Source organism: Poecilia latipinna, unplaced genomic scaffold (genome assembly GCF_001443285.1).
Source record: "Poecilia latipinna isolate Pla-1442-1.1 unplaced genomic scaffold, P_latipinna-1.0 Scaffold1049, whole genome shotgun sequence".
Lineage (NCBI taxonomy): Eukaryota > Metazoa > Chordata > Actinopteri > Cyprinodontiformes > Poeciliidae > Poecilia > Poecilia latipinna.
Genome location: NW_015113665.1, coordinates 35,208 through 56,952, shown reverse-complemented (window position 1 = coordinate 56,952; position 21,745 = coordinate 35,208). Strand labels below are relative to the sequence as shown.

General features: G+C 36.8%; 2 protein-coding genes across 2 annotated transcripts; one reads left to right on the top strand and one right to left on the bottom strand.

Annotated features, from left to right (window-relative positions):
- Positions 1–81: 81 nt before the first annotated feature.
- LOC106959148 (matrix metalloproteinase-19-like) lies at positions 82–7,996 on the top strand. Its single transcript, XM_015051513.1, has 9 exons — positions 82–1,048; positions 3,097–3,185; positions 3,270–3,400; positions 3,479–3,691; positions 4,349–4,594; positions 5,280–5,381; positions 6,067–6,231; positions 6,316–6,443; positions 7,596–7,996. Exons 1-9 carry the CDS (start codon positions 932–934, stop codon positions 7,833–7,835), a joined length of 1,431 nt encoding a protein of 476 aa, XP_014906999.1. The 5' UTR covers positions 82–931; the 3' UTR covers positions 7,836–7,996.
- Positions 7,997–11,702: 3,706 nt separating this feature from the next.
- On the bottom strand, positions 11,703–17,721 carry LOC106959151 (transmembrane protein 198-like). Its single transcript, XM_015051515.1, has 5 exons — positions 17,417–17,721; positions 15,482–15,777; positions 13,727–14,302; positions 12,068–12,195; positions 11,703–11,936 (listed from the first exon to the last, which is right to left on the bottom strand). The coding sequence occupies exons 2-5, from the start codon at positions 15,636–15,638 to the stop codon at positions 11,787–11,789; spliced, it is 1,011 nt and encodes a 336-aa protein (XP_014907001.1). The 5' UTR covers positions 15,639–15,777; positions 17,417–17,721; the 3' UTR covers positions 11,703–11,786.
- Between the last annotated feature and the right edge of the window lie 4,024 nt (positions 17,722–21,745).

Here is a 21,745-nt window from a genome sequence, read left to right as displayed (position 1 = left end):
GAGGAGAAAAAAAAATCCAGTTCAAAAGCTTAAGGGAACAGAAAAAAATTATTTTTCCTGTCTCAGAATGACTAAATTATGTGTTACCATTAATATTAGCCATGCTTTTTAAACATGGTTGGGGATTAGAGATGTGACTTTTTCTCTCCTCTCAGTTTTTATGAGCCATTGTCTCTCAGTGAGACTGAAAACGAGACGTTCTCTGTCACTGATTTGTTGCAATGGTTACTTGGAGGCGTCGCTGGTTTTCCTTGAATGTGATCCTACATTAAGAAGGAAAATAACAAGTGGTTCCTCTTGTCCCTCTAGGGAACATGTGGTCACTTGTTTTTTCACAAACTGGAAACAATGAAGCAACAAAAAAATAGAATCAGATTCTGCTGGCGAAGCTGCAAGACATGCAAATATGAAACAATTCCTTGTTCACACAAGTTCGGGATGACTCAAGCTACCTCAGCTTATCAGTAACATGTTTCTTGTTTTATAATTTAATGTTCATCTGTTCACAGTCAGCACCTTTCATTACTGGCAGGAAGCTAGCCCCCTTTTCTCAACAGCCCTAATCCCAAAATTTGCTCCCTTTGAAGCAAACACGTCTGAGTTATTTTTGCACACTTCAAGGGGCTCAAAATGATGGTGTGCAAAGAGTTGATCATGCAGTTTGTGCCTGAAATTAGCATGTTTTTTTTCTATACTCCACTCTTCACATTCCTTGTCAAGGTTTTATTGTGTGGTTAGGAGGCATGTCTGGAGCAAATACTCGCTATAAAAACAAGTGCCCAAACTAACCAGCTTCAGCGCAGATGTAAAAGGGCTAATTTACAGAGGATGACTGTGGCTACAGCTGCAAAGACAGAGCATTAATACATGCATTAAGTCAAAAAAGAAACCAACATACTTTATTCTAGCCAGGTTTTCCTTTTCATCTGTGATGGCAAAGGAGCCAAAGCGGAAAATGTTCTGCAGACTGGAGCTAATGGTGCTTCTTGTTTTGCTGACAACAGCTTCATCTATTGCTCTGAGCAGCAAGGACCTCACTGAAGCAGTGGTAAGGAAAAACTAAACCGCGGTGCTGCTGCAGTTTTACTGCAGATAGAGGGAATATAACAGCTCAATGAAAACTCAGTTTAGTATTCAATTATTTAAATGTTTATTAGATTTTTTATTGTCATCATTAAATGGATAAATACAATTTTTAAAGTTTGTAGAGCATATTCTGTGTATAACGCAGTATTCCTGCCCCTTTAGTTGTAAACATTTTATCATTTTAATGACATAAATTCAACGTGAATTTGACTTTTTTCCATAATGCTTTTGTTTTAAGCTCCAAATGAAAACAGATCAAAAGTAAAGTTGTGAAAAGTTTAAAATGTAGTTTATACAGTAATATCCTGAGTTTTGAACATCTCATAGAGGGTTTTTCAATCTGTCATTTACTGGCAGGCAAAGGAAATTCAATGCACTTCAGTTTATTTATATAGCACTAATTCATAATAAATCTCAAGGCGATTCCCATCAGTTTCCTGATAATCATTATCTCAGCAATACCCCCAGGTTTGCTACTGGGTAATTTGATTTTGATAAATTTATACTGATAACTAAAATATCTGCCTTACATTCAACTTCTAGAGTTTCTAGTTGTAGTGAAATTCTCTGTTATGAAAATATTCACCAATCAGATCTCTGATGTACGATGGAGTTTGATTATTAAGAGCTTTATATGTGAGAAGGAGAACCTTAAATTATAATCTGGATTTAACAAGCTGAAATAGGAGATCCGTCTTTTTGAACTCTTGTTTTGGATCAGGTGAAATTTTAAACTTAATTTTGTGGACTTCCTGATAGTAAAGAATATTCCAGCATTGAAGTAGCAAATGCATGAACCAGTTTTCCAGCGTCACTCCTGGACAAAATTTTTCTAATTCAGGCAATATCCCAGAGATTAAAATAGGAAATAATAGAAACTTGTTTAATATGGGACTTTAATATTCTGGTCAAAAATAACACAAAGGTTCTTTACTTTATTCTTGGGGGCCAATGCAAAACTATCCAGATCAAGAGATTGACTAATCAGTTTCTGTTTTGATTTTTATGTCTTTATGTCTGTTGTCTACCAAACAAACGCATCAGTATGTATTGATTAATATAGTTGAGTATCCTCAGCATAACAGTGAACATTTATCCCAGGTTTTCTGATTACTTTACCAATTTGTAATATGGCAAAACTAACTTACAATATTTTTTCAGCAACATAGAAACTTGTCTTAAATGAGTAAATCCTTAATATTGATTTAAAGAATACCATTTTAAATATTTAAAAATACTAGTTGCACTGGCAGATTATTTTGCTCATAACATTGAGGAAAATGTTTTGTTTCAAGTGTGTTAAGATATTAGAACTAGAAACTAGACCAAAAATACTTGACAAGGTTTTGTGTTTTTGCAGTGTTTTAACATGACTTCATCAAATGGGTTTAATTGGACTTAAATGCAATTACAAATTTGCCCTCAAAGATGTGAAACAAGAAATTAATATTCACATTAAAATTAAATACTAATATTTAATTTCAAGTTAACACATAAAAATGTGTTTGTTGTGTTGTCTAATTCTAATTGTAGTAAAGATAACATACGAAATAATTTAGTTTTGTGTGAACACAATTGAATTGAGTGAATTAACACACCAATACCTCTCTTGGCCATAAGGGGGCAGTAATGCAACAATATAACCGCACTAAAAGAAAAACCAGTTTAAACCGGTTTAGTCATGTAACTTAAACTGAACGTTGCCGTTCATGAATCTTATCTATTTGACTAAGCTTTTTGTGATTTTGTAAACAAAAATGAGCAGGAATTTCAGTCTCTACCTCTGAAAAGCCGGTAAAAACTCCTTATACCAGATTTACAGCTGTAATTTCTGAAAAAAAGTGGTTGTTACTCGTCAGTCTTCCTGATTTGGAAAACATCATTTACCTTCACTGGAACCACATCAAATACAATGAAGATTATGATCGTAACGTGGCAGTAACCCTTCCCTGGAGGGTTCAATAAATTGATTTTGTGTCCAACTGTTAAGCTGATTGCTTTTTCTTTTAGGCATATTTGAGGAAGTATGGCTACCTGCACATCCCACTGGACAACACACATCTCAACCCTCCACCTGAAAAAATAGAGGAGGCCCTGAGGTGATGCTAAATGAGGTTCACACCTTCATTTATTATTGGCTATTCATTGGAATCAATGAGAGTTAAGTTTAATGTCCATGTCAGAATCTTTCAGAAAGTATCCAACCTTCAAGTATCTGGAAACCTGGATTCATCCACGCTGGAAATGATGAGGCAGCCCCGCTGCGGTCTGGAAGACTCTTTCACAAACAATTCTCTCAAATATCGAATCATGGGTGGGTATCTTTCCTCTGTGAAACACATTCACTGACCGGTGAAGTGTGTAAACGTTAACTACGGTTATTATTGAACAGGCTACTGGCGGAAGAAGATGCTGACATATCGCATTTACAATTACACCCCCGACCTGGGTGCTTCAAAGACCCGGCAGGCCATCCAGACTGCATTCAAGTACTGGAGCAACGTGTCGTCTTTAAAGTTCAGGGAGCTGTATCAAGGAAGGGCAGATATAAAAATCTCCTTTCACACAAAAGACAAGTCGTGCCCCGTGCCCTTTGATGGACGAGGTGGGAGGAAAATCAGATCACCTCACAAGTTTGTAGACATTTCTGCTTTAAAGGTGACCTATTATGCTTCCTTGAACAGGTTAGGATGGGTCTATGGGCTGCACAAAACATGTTCTTTACATTTTTTTGTACAGAATCATTCTTAGATAATGAGGTTTTACTCTGCTCAGTTCAGACTATTTTGAGTTCCTTTCAGAATGAGTTGTTTTACGGCGTCTTGCCACCTTAAATCAAAATAAGTTGCTGCTGGCCATGCCCCCTAATTCAAAATGGCTAACAAATGTGCAATTATACAACCGTACATCTTTGAAAAGCATTAGTAGAGCCTCCTGCACAATGGTAAGTCAACAACGAAACACTTGTGTTTTCCAGCAGCCATTGTAGAGCACATAAAGCGGTAAAACCAGTTGACCAAACTCTCAGCTAGATAACAGTGCAGTGCCCATCAAATGTGACTTAAGATTCGAGAGGTTTTTGAAAGGCTCCTTTTCCAGACACAAAGGACAAAAAGTTTTTGCCAAAAAACGGCTGGGTGTTTTTTAGAGACAATTGAGATGCAAATGGAAGTACAATTATCTGCAAAATGTTTTGCATAATAGGTCCCCTTTAAGGTGAGATTTGAAAACGAGTCAGATGACGTTCTTTCTTCGCCCACAGGTCACGTTTTAGCGCACGCTGATGCTCCCGAGTCAGGCATCGTGCACTTTGACGAAGATGAACTGTGGACAGAGGGGAAGAGCTCCGGCTCCAACCTGAGGATTGTGGCGGCTCATGAAATCGGTCACGCTCTCGGCCTGGGCCACTCGCAGTACTACAGCGCGCTTATGGGACCCATTTATGTCGGATACCGCGTTGACTTCAAGCTGCATCCGGATGATATAAAGGGGATCCAAGCTTTGTACGGTAATGCTTGAATCTGGTGAAAGAGAAATTAATTCTCTTTATTATATGGTCTGTTCAGACTTTTCACACTTGTGATCCTTGTTTTTTCCTGCTCAGAAAAAAAAAAACACTCTGCACTCCTAAATACAGTAGTTGATTATTTGCCATAAGACCATGCAGACAGAGATCAGGTTCACACAGCAAGCAAATGTGGCCAAAATCCACTTTTTTGCCCAAATGTTGGACCTATATCCAACTTTTTCACTTCAGTCTAAGTTTATACCAAAAAACTGAGAAACTTTGAGATTAATCTCAGAAATATTCTAGAAAAGCATGTTAGACTTTTGGGAACTTTTGTTCTAGCCAATTTTTAACTTTTCAAACTCAGAATATCTGACTACATATCCAAATAGATTTCTCTACTGAAATTCCAGTTAAAGTTTCCCAAAAGGCTGTCGCTATTAGTTATGCTTTCTTTTTATTAGTTTCCTTCGTGTTATCTTAAAACCTGCTCAATTCATAGAAATCATACATGATACTCACTTCTTGTTTTTAAGATAATTGTTTTTTTTTTTTGTTTTTTTTTCAAAACATCAACAGTAAAGCTGAAATAATATATTTAGATTTAAAGTTTATTTAAATCTAAAATATGACTTTCCTCTTTAAACAGCAGTTCACATAACATGCATTTGTTTCTGTTTTTCAGGAAAACCAGAGAACAGTCCCCCATCTGTGATTCCTCACCAGCCGGTGCCACGAGGCGCCGCCCCAGATCCATGCAAAGCCAAACTGGATGCAGTTATGCTAGGTACAGACACTCTGGTGCATAATTTGCTCTCTAGTTTAATTAACGTCTTTGCTATCATTTCATTAAAAAAATTATGGTTTTCTGAGTTTGGAAAGCTGAAAATTTACAAGAAAATGCAAAACTAAATTCTGGAATTAATCACAGAAATTTTCTAGAAAAAAACAAGGAAATTTCTGAATTTGAAAAGTTTAAAATTTGTACACAAAAAAAATTTGAAATTCTGGAATTAATCTCCAAAATTTTCTACAAAAAGCGTGGACATTTATCAGTTTGGAAAATTTAACATTTGCAGGAAAAAGCTAAAAATAAATTCTGAGATTAACTCAGCAATTTTCTTGGGAAAATATTAAAATTTCAGAATTTGAAAAGTCAGAAATTTGCAAGAAAAAAACAAATTCTGAGATTAATCTCAGTAATTTTCTGTAAGAAAATTTCTGAGTTTGGAAAGTCAAAAATTTGTGAAAAATTAACTTGGAGATCTCCCAGATTAGTCCCAGAAGATTCTGAGTTTTTTCTCACAAATTTTTGACTTTTCAAACTCAGAAATTTCAGAATTGTTCTAGAAAATTTCTGAGATTAATCTCAGTTCTTTGGGGTACATTTACTCTTCCTTTTTGTATCTACAATGGCTGTAACACTTTGTTCCTTCAAGAGAAAGCTAATTTTCCTCCTGTTTTCTCCTCAGCTCCTCCGAGTAAGACATATGTGTTCAGTGGACAGTATGTGTGGACGGTGTCCAGCTCTGGCTTCAACACTCCCACTGTGATTTCTGCTCTGTGGAAGGAGCTGCCAGGAAGCATCGATGCAGCTGTTTATTCTCAGCGGACTGGAAAATCTTACTTCCTGAAAGGTAGATCCAGTTATTTTTGCTGGCCAAGTTTTATTCGTAATAAAGAAACTCTCAGTGATTTTTACATGTTTTTCTGCCTTCCAGGAGACAAAGTGTGGAGATATACTGGCTCCAAACTTGACAGAGGCTTCCCTAGACGTTTGACCAACATTCCCGGAAATATCGACTCAGCTCTTTACTTCCCCAAGAACAAGAAGCTGATCTTTTTGAAAGTAAGAAACAGAAGTAGGGCTGCAACTAATAATTAACTGATTATTCTATTGACTATTCTGATGATTACTTGAATAAAATCATTGGTACATTCTCCACATTTTTCATTTAGCCACTGACGCCTTTTTAAAACAATATTAGAAATACACTAGAAGATGTAAATAAGTAAATAATTAAATTCTAGAAAAAACAAGGACATTTCTGAATTTGAAAAGTTTAAAATTTGCAAGAAAAATCTCAGAAATTGAGATTTCTGATAAAAAATGATAAAATAGCCATTTTATCACCTAAAATACAGCAACACCATTTGTTTAGTGAATGCTTCATTATTTGGAGCAAAGGATGGATCTGCAGCTAACAAAAACCTTTTACAATCAACAAGAGAAAAGTTCAACCATTTCTGCTCGACTCCACACCAAAATAGAGCTGATCTGTTGATTAATTTTTAGATTTACCTATTTATAACTGGATAGGACGAGGTGCTTAACAGGAGAATACTTATATTTTCACAGAATTTGAATCAGGTGAATCTAAAATTAAGCCATTTGAGGAGTTCTGGGCAAAACATGTATACAGAAAAAAACTTTTCTTTTTACTTATATATATATATATATATATATATATATATATATATATATATATATATATATATATATTTTACTCACAAAAAAAGGTTGGTCTTTTAGCAAATGGCCTTTTTTTTGCTTTTTTGTGTCTGTATGCTCCACTTTGATTGATTACTAAATTAATTGATTATTCCAATCACAATTTATCCAGTTAATCGCTTCAGTCCTTTTTTATATAACAGTGGTGTTAAATTCATTTTCATTTCAGGCCACATAAAGATCAAGCTGCTAAAATTTCTCTGCGCTCAGTTAGTACTTCTTAAAATTCTAACAATTTTTTATTTTATTTTATTTTTTTATGTATTTATGTATGTTGCGGTGTTCTTTCTGGAAATTGACTCTTTTTGAGTCTGTAGATTTCAGTTAGCCAATCAATACTAAATTAATTGACAATTATTAAAATAATCCATTCATCACAATTAATTTCTGTTTCAGCCTCAAACAGAAATAGCTTACTCTCTCTCTTTTTTTTATTTTTTTTTTAGGCGACTCCTCTTGTGTCAAATATTATGTTTTTCTCCATTTCAGGGCTCTGGATACTGGCCGTGGGATGAATTTGGCCCCACTGACCTCCGTTCGTACCCCAGACCGATCGGGAATCTCTTCAATGGGGTACCCAGCAACACGGACGCTGCCGTGACGTGGACAGACGGCTACGTGTACATGTTCAAAGGCAGCCAGCACTGGCGTGTGAACCAGAAGAATCAAGTAGTGGAGAAGAAGTATCCTCAGGACACGGCATCTAACTGGATGCAATGCGACGACTGAGCCACTAGAGGCCGCCAGGCGTTCAACACAGGCACAATGTTTCATGTTAGCAGCAGAGAGGAAGGATTTTCTCGGAGATTCAAGAAATAAACTGTTACTATAAACAGTTCACAGACAAATAGAGGACACTGTATTACTGCAATAAAAGTTAGAATAACACATGACAGATATTTATGGTCATATTTTTTAAATATTTTTTCTCATTTATTTAGTCTGAATTGTAGTCAGTGAATGTTACCCTGAAACAGCATCTCCCTAGTGTATTTTACTGTATTCTTGTTTTTATATTTATTCTGTGATTTATGTAGATTGTATGAAATAGGTTGTGTTAGCAAATAAAATATTACCTGCCTTGTAAAATTGATTAAAATAAACTGAAAATATACTGTTGAAATGTTCATAAACTGTATGAAGAGACATTATTTTCCTCGACTGTCGGAGATCAGAAAAGTCTTAACATTTCCTGTTTTAGGTCATTTAGGATGATTAAAATTACATCTATTTGCTAAATACCAGATTAAGAGAGCAGCAGAGTTTTTAAAATTGTTTTCTTTAAGGTCAGATATTAGATAGAAAGCCCAAATGATGATGTCACAGCTTTGGAAGGTTCTGATAGGTTAATTTGAAATGTCTGAGTTAAATGAAGGCTCATTTGAGGAGGTGAACACCTCAAACACGTCGCCTCCTCGTGTATCATAGGAAAATCTAAAGAAACCAGCCAAGAAGAAGTTTGTCTCATCTGTGAGGAATAATTTATACATGTAAGTAAAAACAGTAGATGAATTGATTGTCATCATCAACATTAAAGAAAGTCCTGTACCAACATGAGCTGAAAGGCAACTCGGCAAACAAGAAGCCATATGGACTCAGAATTTTATCACAATATTGGGATAACAATAAAATTATGATTAAAAAATGTTTTTTATTCCTTATTTTTTAAGTTTCTGTAGGCAGTGACTACATAGCACAGCATTCATAGTGCCACAAACACAAATATTGTTCTTGAAAAACATTCCCATTTGAAATGGGCTTCTTCAGTTACTTAATTTATCTCCTTTAGCTGCACACAGTATCTGCATTTAATCATACTTTTGAATTTACTTATATCTACTCATGCTCTCTTGGAACAGTGGAAAAAATAGAAAATATGTATTTATATATATTTTTAATTTACCACCAATAACTGAAATTCATCATGCCAACAATAAATCAAAATTCTCATCATGATAAGAAATATTTCACATCCATCCATCCATCCATTTTCTGAACACCCTTGTCCCTCAGTGGGGTCGGGAGGGGTGCTGGTGCCTATCTCCAGCTAACGTTCCGGGCGAGAGGCGGGGTACATCCTGGACAGGTTGCCAGTCTGTCGCAGAAATATTTCACAATAAATGATAAATAACCTGTTAAATGCTTTTGTCATTGCTACTATCTGGTGGATAACCGATGAAATTTTCAACTGTGAAGCACGGCGTGGCAGCATCATGATGAGGAATTGGTCAGAAGTTAAAACTTGTGCTTAAATGGGTTTTCAAAAAGCACAAAGTCTCCAAGAAAACAAATAGATTAATTACAAAGTAGCACAAGGACATCAAAGTGAATATTTTGGAGCAGCATCACAAAAACCTGATTTTCAGTCCCTGGGAAAATTTGTTAGAGCTAGCAAAGCTATTCATACAGTTTAAAATACAAGTTAACTAATCATTAAAGAAATGTAAATAACCTTCGGAATGTGAAGCAAACAGCTACTTAAAAAAAAATTATATTTCATTATTTTTGAAACAGAATAAGAAGGATTCAAGCATCTGCTTTTAACTTTAGATTACTGAGCTGTCTGCCTCACTCTCACCTGTGTCAGTGGGTCAGAGGTAAGGTGAATCCACCTGCGTGGCAGATGATGCAGAACCTTTACAGGATTTGGATTAGTTGTTAGAAAGTTTACCTCTCAAGCAAACAATCCGTGGATGGATTACTAATGAAGGCGGATTGGATCAGTGGAGAGATCCTTCACCTCACCTGATGACGTTAGGAGAATTTAAAAGTGCATTTAAGAAAATGACTTGGCAATTTATTCAGTTTACACTAAAGAGACACAATTTTTTTTCTTAATTCTGTCACTATGACAAATACTGCAGTTTGTACAAATACAAATCGCTCAGTTTTTCTTGTTGAGAAAACAGCAACTGGACCTAAAACAAGTCTCTCTCTTTCCTGGATTGATGGATGGCCTTTTATATCTAGTGTGCATTCATATAAAATAAAATACCAGTGTAATTTTTAAAAATTATTTTAATAAACTTAAAATAAGATACAAAAAAAGCTCTGATGCTTTGGTCCAACTCAACATTGTAATAGTTTATGGTCCACAGTTAAACAATTTTATTCACATTTACTTTGAGCAAACTACCTTTTAACGTTTTCACATTAAAATAAATTAAATCAATGCCATGCATATGCCTGTAAACTGAATAGAATCACACTACAGTCCATCAATATCATGATCGACGTATCCCTTTATTTTACATATGCAGTATTTACTTTGCATATTTTGTCCCAACAGGATCTAACCCTGTCAGCACAGGCATAACTTGGTTAAAAATTTATATTTTGTTCTCTCAGTACAACTACACCCTTCAACTTGCTACTGCTAACGATGTTTTCCTGCTCAGCAGTTTCCAAAGTGCTAAGCTAATGTTAGCATGTTTACTCTCTATTGTGATATGACTTGTTGATAACTCAGTGTGTTTCCAGCCAGTGGAAAGCCAACACTACAGAAGTTTCTGCTTCAAAACCGTAGCTTCTAGTTGTGTGCAGGGAAGCTGCAGCAGCCAATTTCTTCTTTTTTTTCTGTGTTAGGAAAATACCCAACAAAATAATATGCAGAGCCTATAAAACAGTATAAAAACTGACACAGTTTGCAGGTCATGCACATAAAAATTGGCTGCCATGTTTAAAAAATCTGAAGCACAAACCGTGACCGCAAAGCTTGTTGGCTAACATCACGGATACAGCTGACATGAAATCACAGCCAGTACAAGAGCAGCAGCTGTTGGGAGTTGAGTTTGGCCAATATTGTTCTAATATGCCTTGATCAGGTCATCCATATCACTGCTCAAGTAAGAATGGTTTGAATCTGGATGCATCAAGTGGCATGGATTGTTCCAAACATGAAGAAAAAATTTTAACCGAGACCTATTATGCAAAATTCGCATTTTGCATGTTTTTTTTTTTAACTTCCATTTGGGCCTGAGCGATTAAAAAATGTTTTTTGGTAATAAGTTAATACATTTATGTTTTTAGGTATCTGGAAAATGAGCAATTTAAAAAGAAACCTCCTAAACCTAAACACATGCCACAATCAATGGGCACTGTGCCGTTACCAAGCTGAGCTCCAGCATGTTTGGTCAGCTGCCTTTACTGCTGTACAATGGCTGCAGGAAAAATCAAGTGTTTTTTTGTTGGCTTAACATCCAGAAAACAGTTGCTGCATTCTTATTAATTGTGCAGCAGGTTCTACTAATGCTTTTCAAAGAAGGAACTCAAATAGGTAGAACCCACTTGACTAAAATCTCAAAATCTAAGAATAATTTTGTGCAATAAAAAAAAAAAAAGGAACGAACACATTTTTTATAATCCGTAGGCCAATCCTAACCTGGTTGGAAGCAGGTTCACCTTTAAAAACGAAAAGTTTTTTTTTATATTTACATTTAACAGCACACTTTTTTAAGGTGAAAACAAATATTGTGAGAATAAAACTTCTCAACAAATGTTGGAATTCCAAGGCTGAGGAATAATAAATGTAATTTAACAATCAGGAAATATGATAATTGTCTAATAAAGCTTGTGAAGAAAATCCAAACCAGAAACTGAAATATTTGAACAAATTTAGTGAAAGCAAACAGTTCAAAGTTACTTTCCCAGAGATTTGCTCTTTCGGATAGCTGTGTTCGTTCAGACTGTGAAGATGGGGGAGGCGGAGGTCAGAGGCACCATGGAGCCCGTCTCGAAGTTGAAGTCGATCAGAGTGTGAGTGATGGTGCTGACGCTGCTGGAGGAGGAACCGGTACCCAGCTGACGCTCTTGGAGTTTGTGGAGATAACTCTGCAAGGCAGGCAGCAGAGAGGAGCGCATTGTTACACGAACCAGCTACTGACAAAAACTCAACAACAATCTGGTTTTCTCTCATGAAATCAGGATATTTTGCATTTTATGTTTTTATTTGAGCCACTTACTGGTGCGAGGACGTCTCCAGCGTATCGCTTCAGAGGCGGAGGCCTGCGCTGACGATATGGCCGGGGTCTTCTCCTTCCTTCTCTACATTTCTGCTTCGTTTCATTTTTCTTCTGTTTTTTATTGGCACCTGGAAAAGAGAATTAAAATAAATCATTTATTTACTCATGCCGTTTGAACTTTTTCACATTTTATGTCCCAAACAAAAACTTTATGTGAGAAATCAACACGAGCTGTATAATTTTAAAAAATCCTTAATGGAAGCAATTATTTTAAAAAAAGATCACATTATTCAGTAAAATGTTTTTTGAGAAGGTTTTTCTGCCGTAACAAAGTAAATGTAATCAATGGCCGGATATTACTACTGGCAAAAACGACAAAGAAGACGACAACAGGATGAAGCAGGAGGATGGTGGTTTGTTTTTAGGGAAAATATTTAATAAGTAATAAAATTAGAGGGGTCAGTTATCACTGCTATTGTCTTGGAAGAGTAAATTTCTAGATTCAAAAGCCAAGAGCTTCTTACATGCAACATAGTGGATGTTATTAATGGGACTAAAAACCAGTTTAGAGTTACTGCTTAGCCATAATAAATGGAACATTGACCAACATATTAGATGTGTTGATTTTCCTGATGGCACTTGACAAAATGTATTAATATCTGTTAGTGGTTTTAAAAATGTTTTTAAGACGTGAAGCACTTTGAAATGCCGTGTTGATGACATGTACTTTGCAAATAAACCTGACTGATTGATTGATTGATAGGTTAAATGGCTTTTCTAAATTGTCCTTCTGCAAAAGGACAATTTAGAACCTGCAACTCGGACAAATAATATGCAGGTACAGACGACGGATGCATATTTTCCTCTCACTCTATAAGTTTGCACTACTTTGTATTGAGTTATCTAATAAAATCCCTTTAATACAAATTCACTGTAAAACATTTGAGCTGCATTTAGTTGGGTCTACTATCTTCTACCTAAATGTGTGAGTTTGTAAGTTGTGTTAACTTCCAAGAGTTGAATAAACTAGAGTTTTTAAGTTAGTACTTAAAAAAACTGAAAGAAGAAAAAGACAGGAGTGGGAGCCATTTCCCAGAATGCTAAGCTGCATGTTTTTGTATCATGAGAAGTGCGTTACATTCATCTGACTCTTGTGTTTTATTAAGGCAAATGCTTATTTTAATGTCCTGTTCACACTAAATGTTCAATAAAATTCATTATGAGATCAGAAATTTTGTCCATGCAATTTGAAACAAGAATTTAAATTATTCAAAAGTAAAATAAGTAGTTATTTTAACTTGATATTATGAGTGGAAGTAATAGAGAAATGTGGCTCTTTAGCTAGGTGAGGGCAGATTTATTTTTTGCATGTTGTGTGAAATTATTTGGTTTAAATTTCAGCATTAAGTTACTACTCAATTCAAGATTTATTAACTAAAAAAACAATATTTGGACAACTTGTCTCTTGTTGTTAAATCAACTTCATGAACTTTAATTTCTGAGTTAAAACCATAACAAATTTCTTGTCGACTTAAACTGCATTTTCAAGTTAAACCACCTTCAAATATTTACAGTGTTTAAGTTTGTTGTAATTTAGAAACAAAATGTAGAAAAGTTTAAAAGAGCCACTTTTGGGACCGCAGACTGAACAAAACTCACCTTCAAAGTGTGAAACTCCTCTTGCAGTAAACCACCACTGCACCAACACGCCTACGGTGCTCAAAACAGGACAGATCCCAGTGATCGCCCAGTTAAACCAGCAGAAGGGTCGCGGAGCCGCTTCACAAAACACGTCATACACTTGATGCGGCAGCACAAACGCGCCCACCATGTAGTCCGCGCACAGCATCACGGTCGTAGCTCCAAACACAGACGTGTAGAAGATGCTGAACAGCCTCTGCCACTGCAGCGTGAACACAGCAGACGCGATGCTGGCGGCCAGTACGGCACAAAGAGGCACCCACACTGGAGCAAGGCTGTGAAACTGTCCCACAATCACCAGCATGGATAGGGACAGGAGGCTTCCAAGCTGCAGGCCACAGAGGAGGAGTCCCAGCGTGGACACCAGCGCGGTAAACAGTCCACACAGCACGCCGACTCCCAGCCCAATGCCCGCCTTGGCGTCCTCTCTCAGCTGACCCGTAAAGTCCGGTTCCTTATGGTAGAACAGGAGCATGGCAGATGAGGCAAACATGAAACCGGAGAAGAACATGACCATCTTGAAGCAGCGATACCCTGCGAAAAGAAATAATAGCAATCTTAGACTCTCCAAAGCTAGTTTCCCATTAGCCTCCCTGCCCTGTTCCACTCGATTCAAATCTCACTTCACAGACAGTCTGGGGTTTCTCCCGTTTACTTCGATTCCTCCGGTAGATTTTCTACCGGGCCAATCAGCAAACGGGAGAAGTCGTGAACAATGGCGTCAATTTTCTGCGCTGTAGAACTGTAGTCTCCCTGTAGTTTTAGCAAAGGCAGCAGAGGAAACGAATGAAGCCGTTCAGTCCGTGATGGCCACGAAATATTGAATCGTAATTAACATTGCAACCAATGAAGCGCAGTCAGATTAATAAATGACTCATAAGAAGTTTTCTTAATTTATTTGTAAAAAATATTGAAAAATTGCGTGTTTTTCATGTCACTTTACAGTTTAGCACAACTCTGTTACCATTGAAAAAAATTTATAAAAACATTAAAATTTATGGTTATAACCTGAAATCTCACAAAGGTTTGAATACTTTCACTTATGATCAATTTCCAGATCTCTCCATAGAGCAACTATTTTAGTTTTTTATGTTTATGATAAGAAGCACATTCATTTCTTTGCAGAGTTAAGTATTTTAGGGAAGTTGGGGCATTTATGGAAAGAAACTTTAAGGTTATTTCAGTAATGTTTGGACTAGCTGGTCTGATAAAATGTAAAATGTATTGCCATATGTTGCATATATGTAAACACAAATCATCTGGTGTATAAAACAAGCTGAATTGCCTCAGTTTAATGTTTAACGGGCCATTCTACCAGACTTTGGAGCGTGTATGTTTGCGTAATGTCAGGGTTCATGGTTGCCTGATTTATCATGACATTTTCTCCCAGTGAAAGCAGAACGGGAAATGTTTGCTTCACGTTGCAATGCATGCACATTAAACACAAAATCCCCGTTAAAAACCGAATGAACTTTAACACCATGACATCAGTGGGATTTCATTCAGTGCAACAGGTGGCGTCTCATGAACGCTGTGCGTATAAAATTTAGATTCCCATCTGCCTCCTCCAGCTTTGGACTTATCCACTCTAAACCCCTGGCAACCTGCAGACCTTTACCTCAGGGGATTTAAGCCATCAGGTGAGCTAATGAAACATTTAAAACAGCTTTGTGTAAGCTAATACTAGCATCTAATGTCAGCGCGGATACGCACCAAAAAAGCAGTAGATGAGGCCGAATGAAAGGCAGACGGAGCAGACGACAGACGGGATGACTTCGTATTGCACATTATTGTTAAGAACACAAATATCCAGTTCAGTGATTCCAGCTCCAGGCTCCTCTGTAATGTAGAGTGAAGACACTGCCATCATGGAGGATTACTGCTTTTGTGCTGCCCAGCTGCTTTGGACATGAATCTGCTTTGTTCATTGAAGGAGGGAAGCTGGAAGTCCAAGCCAAGAGGAAGTTCCTGGATCCAGAGCATGCATTAAACCGTTTCCAGATGTGCACCTGCAAAAAGAAAAGGACATGATTTCAGGGTTTGATAGAGACTGAAACAGAGACAAGTCCTGAAATTCCCCTTTTCCCATGGTAAAAAAACCCCCAATATGTTTAAATGATTTAAACATATTTAAATCATTTCACAACAGGTCCCCAGCCTGTTACCTAGTAACCCTAGTGGAGCTCCAGCATGTTTGGTCAACTAGTTTTACCGCTTTTTGCGCTGTACAATGGCTGCTGGAAAAGACAAGTGTTTTTTTTTTTTGTTGACTTATTATTTAGAAACCACTTACTGGGTTCTAGTTGGTCGTGCGGGAGGCTCTACTAATGCTTTTCAGAGATGTACGGTTGTATAATTCCACATCTTTTTGCAGGTATTTTCACATGCGAATGTAAACGGTGAGTTGGGGGGGCGTGGCCAGAAGCAGCTTATTTGGATTTAAAGTGACAGCAGCTCATTTTGAAAGGAGCTCAACATAGGCAGAGCTGACCAGATTAAAATCTGATGATCTAAGAATGATTTTGTGCAAAAAATGTAACAAACATGTTTTGTATAACCCCTTTAGACCTGTCCCAACCTGTTCAAGGAAGCATAAGAGGTCATTTTTAAACTGCTGATGAGGAAGTGCCTTTTCCCATGCCCAAATTTTCTATTCGGGAAGCAGAGAGGGAAACCTAGCATCCCTTCCAAGTTTTATGTTTTGTTTAAGAACAGGATGCAGCTGAGGAAATGACCTGCTGGCTCCATGCCTCTGTTTTTCACATGCATTGTTCTGAGCATGTGGTTTGGTCCTCAGTTTGCCAAACAATAAGAAGGAAACAAACATTTAGACACCAATAAAAGCAGCAGGATGGACATTTTCCCAAAATGAACAATAATGTCAATCAAAAAACATTTAGGAAATACTTGAAGAATCCTGGAGTAAAATTACACTCATATTCAGTTTGTAAGATTAAAATTATCTTCTGAAGATAACCTTCAAGCAGGTATTAAACATACCTTCATTAAGCCCTCATTTCTGCTTTTAAAAATAGATTTTTATTGGTCTGATGTAATATTCTAATTTAAAATGTGTTTTATTAGCGGTTAGCAGAAAATCATCATGATTAAGAGACATGAAGGTGTTAAAACATTCACCTTTGTCTAATTAATTGGTATAATTTGGAAGTAACAAAATGACTTTTCCAAAATATTAAAATTTATTTGAATAGTTTTGTAGTTCTACAGCATTTATTTGCTGATGTGTAACAAAATATAATTAAAGATTAACATTTATAAAGTGTCATCATTTCAAGCTTATTTATAAACTTTCTGAACATCTTAAGCATGTTCACCTGCAGCTGATTGTATGATTGCAGGATGCATTAGCCTCATAAGCTGTTGAGGCAAATCCTCAACAGCTTATGAGGCTGAAAGGTGAGTCTTTCTCAGGTTACTGTAAAGCACCAGAAGACTTTCAGACGTGGAAATTTCTCTGGTAAAACTAAAATATGAAAGAATAGCAACAAAAACACCTGATGTTCTATTAATTTTACTTTTAAAAAAAAACACTACTGCAGTGTCAGATAATCCACTGAATTACCACAAACGACATGAAAACGTGACAAATGATAAGATAAAATATGTGAAAACCTTTTCATGGCCTACCTGCAGCGGCTCACATCCTCGGGTTTTTAATGTGCGCTTTAAAGGAGAGACGTTAGCATCCTGGTCTGCTTGTCAAATTCCTGTAAACAGGGAGCGTTCAGGCAGGAGTTTGTCTGGAGTTTCTACACTGACTGTGTTGTTTCCCACTGAGCGCGTCCAACCGGTAAGTCCGTCATCTGTGCTTGTAAACAGCTGACGCCTGGGAGGGCGGCCATCTGCCCCCAGCGTTAGACCGACGCAGCTGCCAAGTCCAAGGCCAAGACAGGGAGTTCGACCCTCCCTGCCCATAATCCTCCAGGAACACTGACCTGCATGTCTGCCAGCTTTAAGTTACCGAGCATATCTTTTTAATAGGTTCAGCTTCGAACCTAGATGTGTCCTTGTACACCTGACAATTAAAGTAACGGTGCCCAAACTTTTCACCACAAGCAAAACAATAACATTTTATTAAGTAAAATATCTAAGTACACTTGAATGCAACAAAACTAACTTACAAGTGCTTGTAAATTACGTTACTTGTATTTTAAGCCAATATTAACTTAAAATAGGAGCTTGTTTTAAGTTAGTATTTCCTTAAAATTTATTTTTAAAAAGTACTGGTTCCACTGGTAGATTATTTCACTTCTAATAAGACTTTTTCCCCATGTTATAAGTGACATAATTTACCAGTGGAACCAGAACTTTTTAGTCAATATTAAGAAACTATTGACTTAAAACAAGATCCAATAACTTCCTGAAAATGTAAGTTAGTTTTGGTGCATTTCAAGTGTAAAAAGAAATGCTTCACACAAAATAAAGACAAGACTATGTGTTTTTGCAAGATGAAAGTAATTGAGGGCCACAAAACTGTATATATTCTTTTTTTGTGGTAAAGGGCTGCAGAAAATCACGTGAGTGGACGTAAATGCCACACTTTGGACACCCTTAAATTAAAGAATCTGGTTTAATCCTTTCAAAACTATAAAGGGAGAAATAAGAAAAACATTACAGGTGTTTCTTGCTGCACCAGATACACTTCCATCAAATCCAGTACAATTCAAACCAGGAAATGTAAAATTGTAAAAATGCCAGTTGGTTGTTTTCCAGTCTGGATTTTTGATCTGAACAAACCATAACGACATCTGGATGGACTTTTACGACACGTGTTCATCACAGCAGGAGTTGCACACCAAGCATATGTAGAGACATTAATGCAGTTTGCTCAAAGTGCCATTCACACTCAACACCATGTCCACCAGCTAACCTCAGTTAGATAAAAAGCTAAAATTAAAACTGTCACAGACTTGATTTTACAGCTGCTAAAAACAGACATTTTTGCGCTGCAGCTGCAAGCAGTAAAACAAGCTAAAGATATAATGTAGTTTAAAATACCACAGTGACAATTATAGCTGCTGCTGTTGGCACTCAGAGACAACCTTAGAAGTCCCAAAAAAAAGTGAGGAGTTTTGGATTTAAAAAAGATCCTTTGCCATAATTCAGAGAAGTGAGTTACATTTTTCATAGTGTGAAAGCAGCCTACAATAAAATATATTTATAAATTAGACATGGAAAAAACAATATAAAGCAACAATTAAAATATGCATTTGTGTAGAAAAGCGGTGAGTTTGAAGGCTACAAATGTTTTCGAAGCGGCTCTGAATATCTGAGCTTTTTAGATTTGTGTCTCTTTGTTGCCCCCTGCCGGTCACTTTACTCCTCCGTTCCTCATATAAAATTAATGCTAAATCCACCAAAATCCTGTATAAGCTGCCATTAAGTATATATTTTTATCTACTCATCTATCGTATCGACACGTAGCCCTTTCATGCATGAATTATGATCTTTTATGTCAGGATTTATTTTTCTTAAAGGCATAAAAAACTGGTGGGAAAACATATTTTTAGGATTTTTTTAAGGTGATCAGTTGTAATTTTCTCCAAATACAAAATTATTATTTGGAAAATACATCCGTAGTGTTACTTGATGTCACAATCATTTTTTTAACCTGCAAGAGTAAAAGGAGGGACTGGATATTCTTGAGTTGCTTTTCGATTTAACAAAACATTTCTTGCACTTGCAGTGGATGGCCAGTAGTTGGCAGTGTATTGTATGATGCACTAGTGTCCACTTCAGCGGTCTGTGTCCATGAGCAGCACAAGAAAATTGCTTTTAGATAGCTGTCCTCTGCAGTGACTGCGATGCATGGAAGGGTTAAATGGTTCTAATGGCCTAGTCAAAGCCCAGTCCTTAATCTAATTGAAAACCAGTAGCAAGTTATGTTCACAAACTAAACTTGAGTTATTTTGGAAAGAAAGGCCAAAAATATCATTCTGTAGAGCCGCGAAGCTCTGAGGAACAAAACTTTGAAAGTGTAACAAAGGGGTTTCTGACCCAGAAGGAGAAAAACATGAACTTCTGCATGTCTTTGTGTTCGTCTATCGCACAAAATCTCAGTAAGATGCATTAAAAATAACATATTATTGATGTGATCTAAGCCACTCCTGCCTCCTGTGGCTGTATATGAGCAGACCCAGAGCAGAGCATTTAAAGAAAAATCTGCAGATTTTTCTGAAAAAGAAAAGTGGACATTAATAATGACAGACGCTGATATACTGAATATTTAGATCAGATGAGCGGCACTAAGGTTGGCTCAGGTTTTGAGCTGCCTGCTTGAATTAGGCTCCACTTGTGAGAAACGTACCAAAGAAAGAACAAGCCTTTTATGCTTCCATCAATCAAATATGCTTTTCCATCTTCTGAATTTGCAGATGAAAGGAAAGCATGCTTTTAACATTTGAGTAGTTGAATAAAAACCAACAAAAGTGCTTTGTGGAAGAGAAGGTGGAGAGCTTGTTTCATTTCATCTTAGCCATGCAAAAGCTACTTTTGATTTGGCCGCATGCTCCTGCTGGTGGACAAGTCAAATTTGTAATTTTTCAGTCGAACAGCAACAAAATGAGCGTTTTTAACATGCTACATACTGCAATATAAATCTAAATAAATGATTGTTCTAGTTTGCTAAAAGCTCTGTTGCTTCCTGAAATATTAAAAGATAAAGTTAATCAATTCACAGAAAGTCACATGTGATTGCTGAGTGGGGACTATTGATCAGAACAGACTCTTTCTCATTTCTAAATGAAATGAACCGTCTGTCACCAGATTGTCTCCAACGCCTGTAGTAGTGAAGTCATATTGATTCTGTATCTCCTGAAAGTTAAAGTATTTTCTGTTAGATCCTTCAAAGTAAAATCTGTTTCATATTCAAAATAAAAACAACACACCAGTTTTGAACCAGTTAGTTATGTTCCATAAAATCAGCAGAAACACACATAATTTGTGTGCAAACAGGGAGATTAACCTTAAAAACCCATCCAAGATTATCAATGAGAACTGGGCGTAAGAACTGACATAATGTCTGTTTTTATACATCAGAGGTTTACTGAGTTCAAAGTACAAAACTGCTGCAGCCACTAATCCATACAGAAATGTTTGCTGTTAGTGTGAAGGAACACCAGGCGTCTACTCAGATTGGTTTCCTGTAGTTATATATTTGCAGTGGATCTTTAAAGTCCATTCAACCCTATAAAACCTGGAGGTTTTGTGATGTAAAAATGTACCCGATGTGATTCAGCTGTAAAACCAGCAACTCTCCCACATGGACTCTCATCACATTAACTTCAAATATTTGCAGCCTTCAGGGAAAAGCAGAATGTTCCTGCAAAGTACCGGCTGTGACAAAACCCTCAGAATCTCATATGTTCACAATATCTCTGGATTATGCAGAAGGGTGTCGAGAAAAAGCACTGTATTTTTTGGACTATAAGCCACTATTTTTTTCCCACACTTTGAATTATGCAGTTTATATCCCGGTGTGGCTTTTCTGTGGATTTTTCTTCAACCACCAGGGGGCTCTTTAGCAGGAAGTGAATCATTGGAAGTCAAAATTGGAAATCAAAGAAGAAAGTGCTGATTTTCATTTAGAAAAAGCACATGCTAGCAGCAGGCACGACTGAGAAATGTTTTCAAGCCCCCTCATCATGGAAGCCACAGGAAGAAGTTCAAATGATGCAGCTTTTAAGTTGAGGAGTGTGATCTGAAAGTACAGGAGGGACATGGAGCCGCTGCAAATAAAACTCGGAGTGAATGAGTCCGTGGTTCGGCGTTGGAGACGGAGGGCTGCGTCCTTATCCCTCCGCTGCGTCATTGTGAAAAACCGAGAGCGGCGGAGATATCAGCAGCTTATACCCCGGTGCGGCTTATATATGTACGTTTCCAGTTTTTTTTTTTTTTTTTTTTTTTTTTTATTTTAAAAAAAAAAATTTTTTAGAGGGGGCTTTTTTTGTGGGGGGT

Excerpts from the sequence above, each read along its gene's own strand:
- LOC106959148 (XM_015051513.1), top strand. The coding sequence starts at position 932 with ATGGCAAAGGAGCCAAAGCGGAAAATGTTCTGCAGACTGGAGCTAATG. Across the intron at positions 3,692-4,348 it reads CGTGCCCTTTGATGGACGAG|GTCACGTTTTAGCGCACGCT; the intron begins GTGGGAGGAAAA and ends CTTCGCCCACAG. Across the intron at positions 6,232-6,315 it reads AAAATCTTACTTCCTGAAAG|GAGACAAAGTGTGGAGATAT; the intron begins GTAGATCCAGTT and ends TCTGCCTTCCAG.
- LOC106959151 (XM_015051515.1), bottom strand. The coding sequence starts at position 15,638 with ATGATGGCAGTGTCTTCACTCTACATTACAGAGGAGCCTGGAGCTGGA. Across the intron at positions 12,196-13,726 it reads AGGAGTTTCACACTTTGAAG|GTGCCAATAAAAAACAGAAG; the intron begins GTGAGTTTTGTT and ends TCTCTTTTCCAG. Across the intron at positions 11,937-12,067 it reads CTGGAGACGTCCTCGCACCA|AGTTATCTCCACAAACTCCA; the intron begins GTAAGTGGCTCA and ends CCTGCCTTGCAG.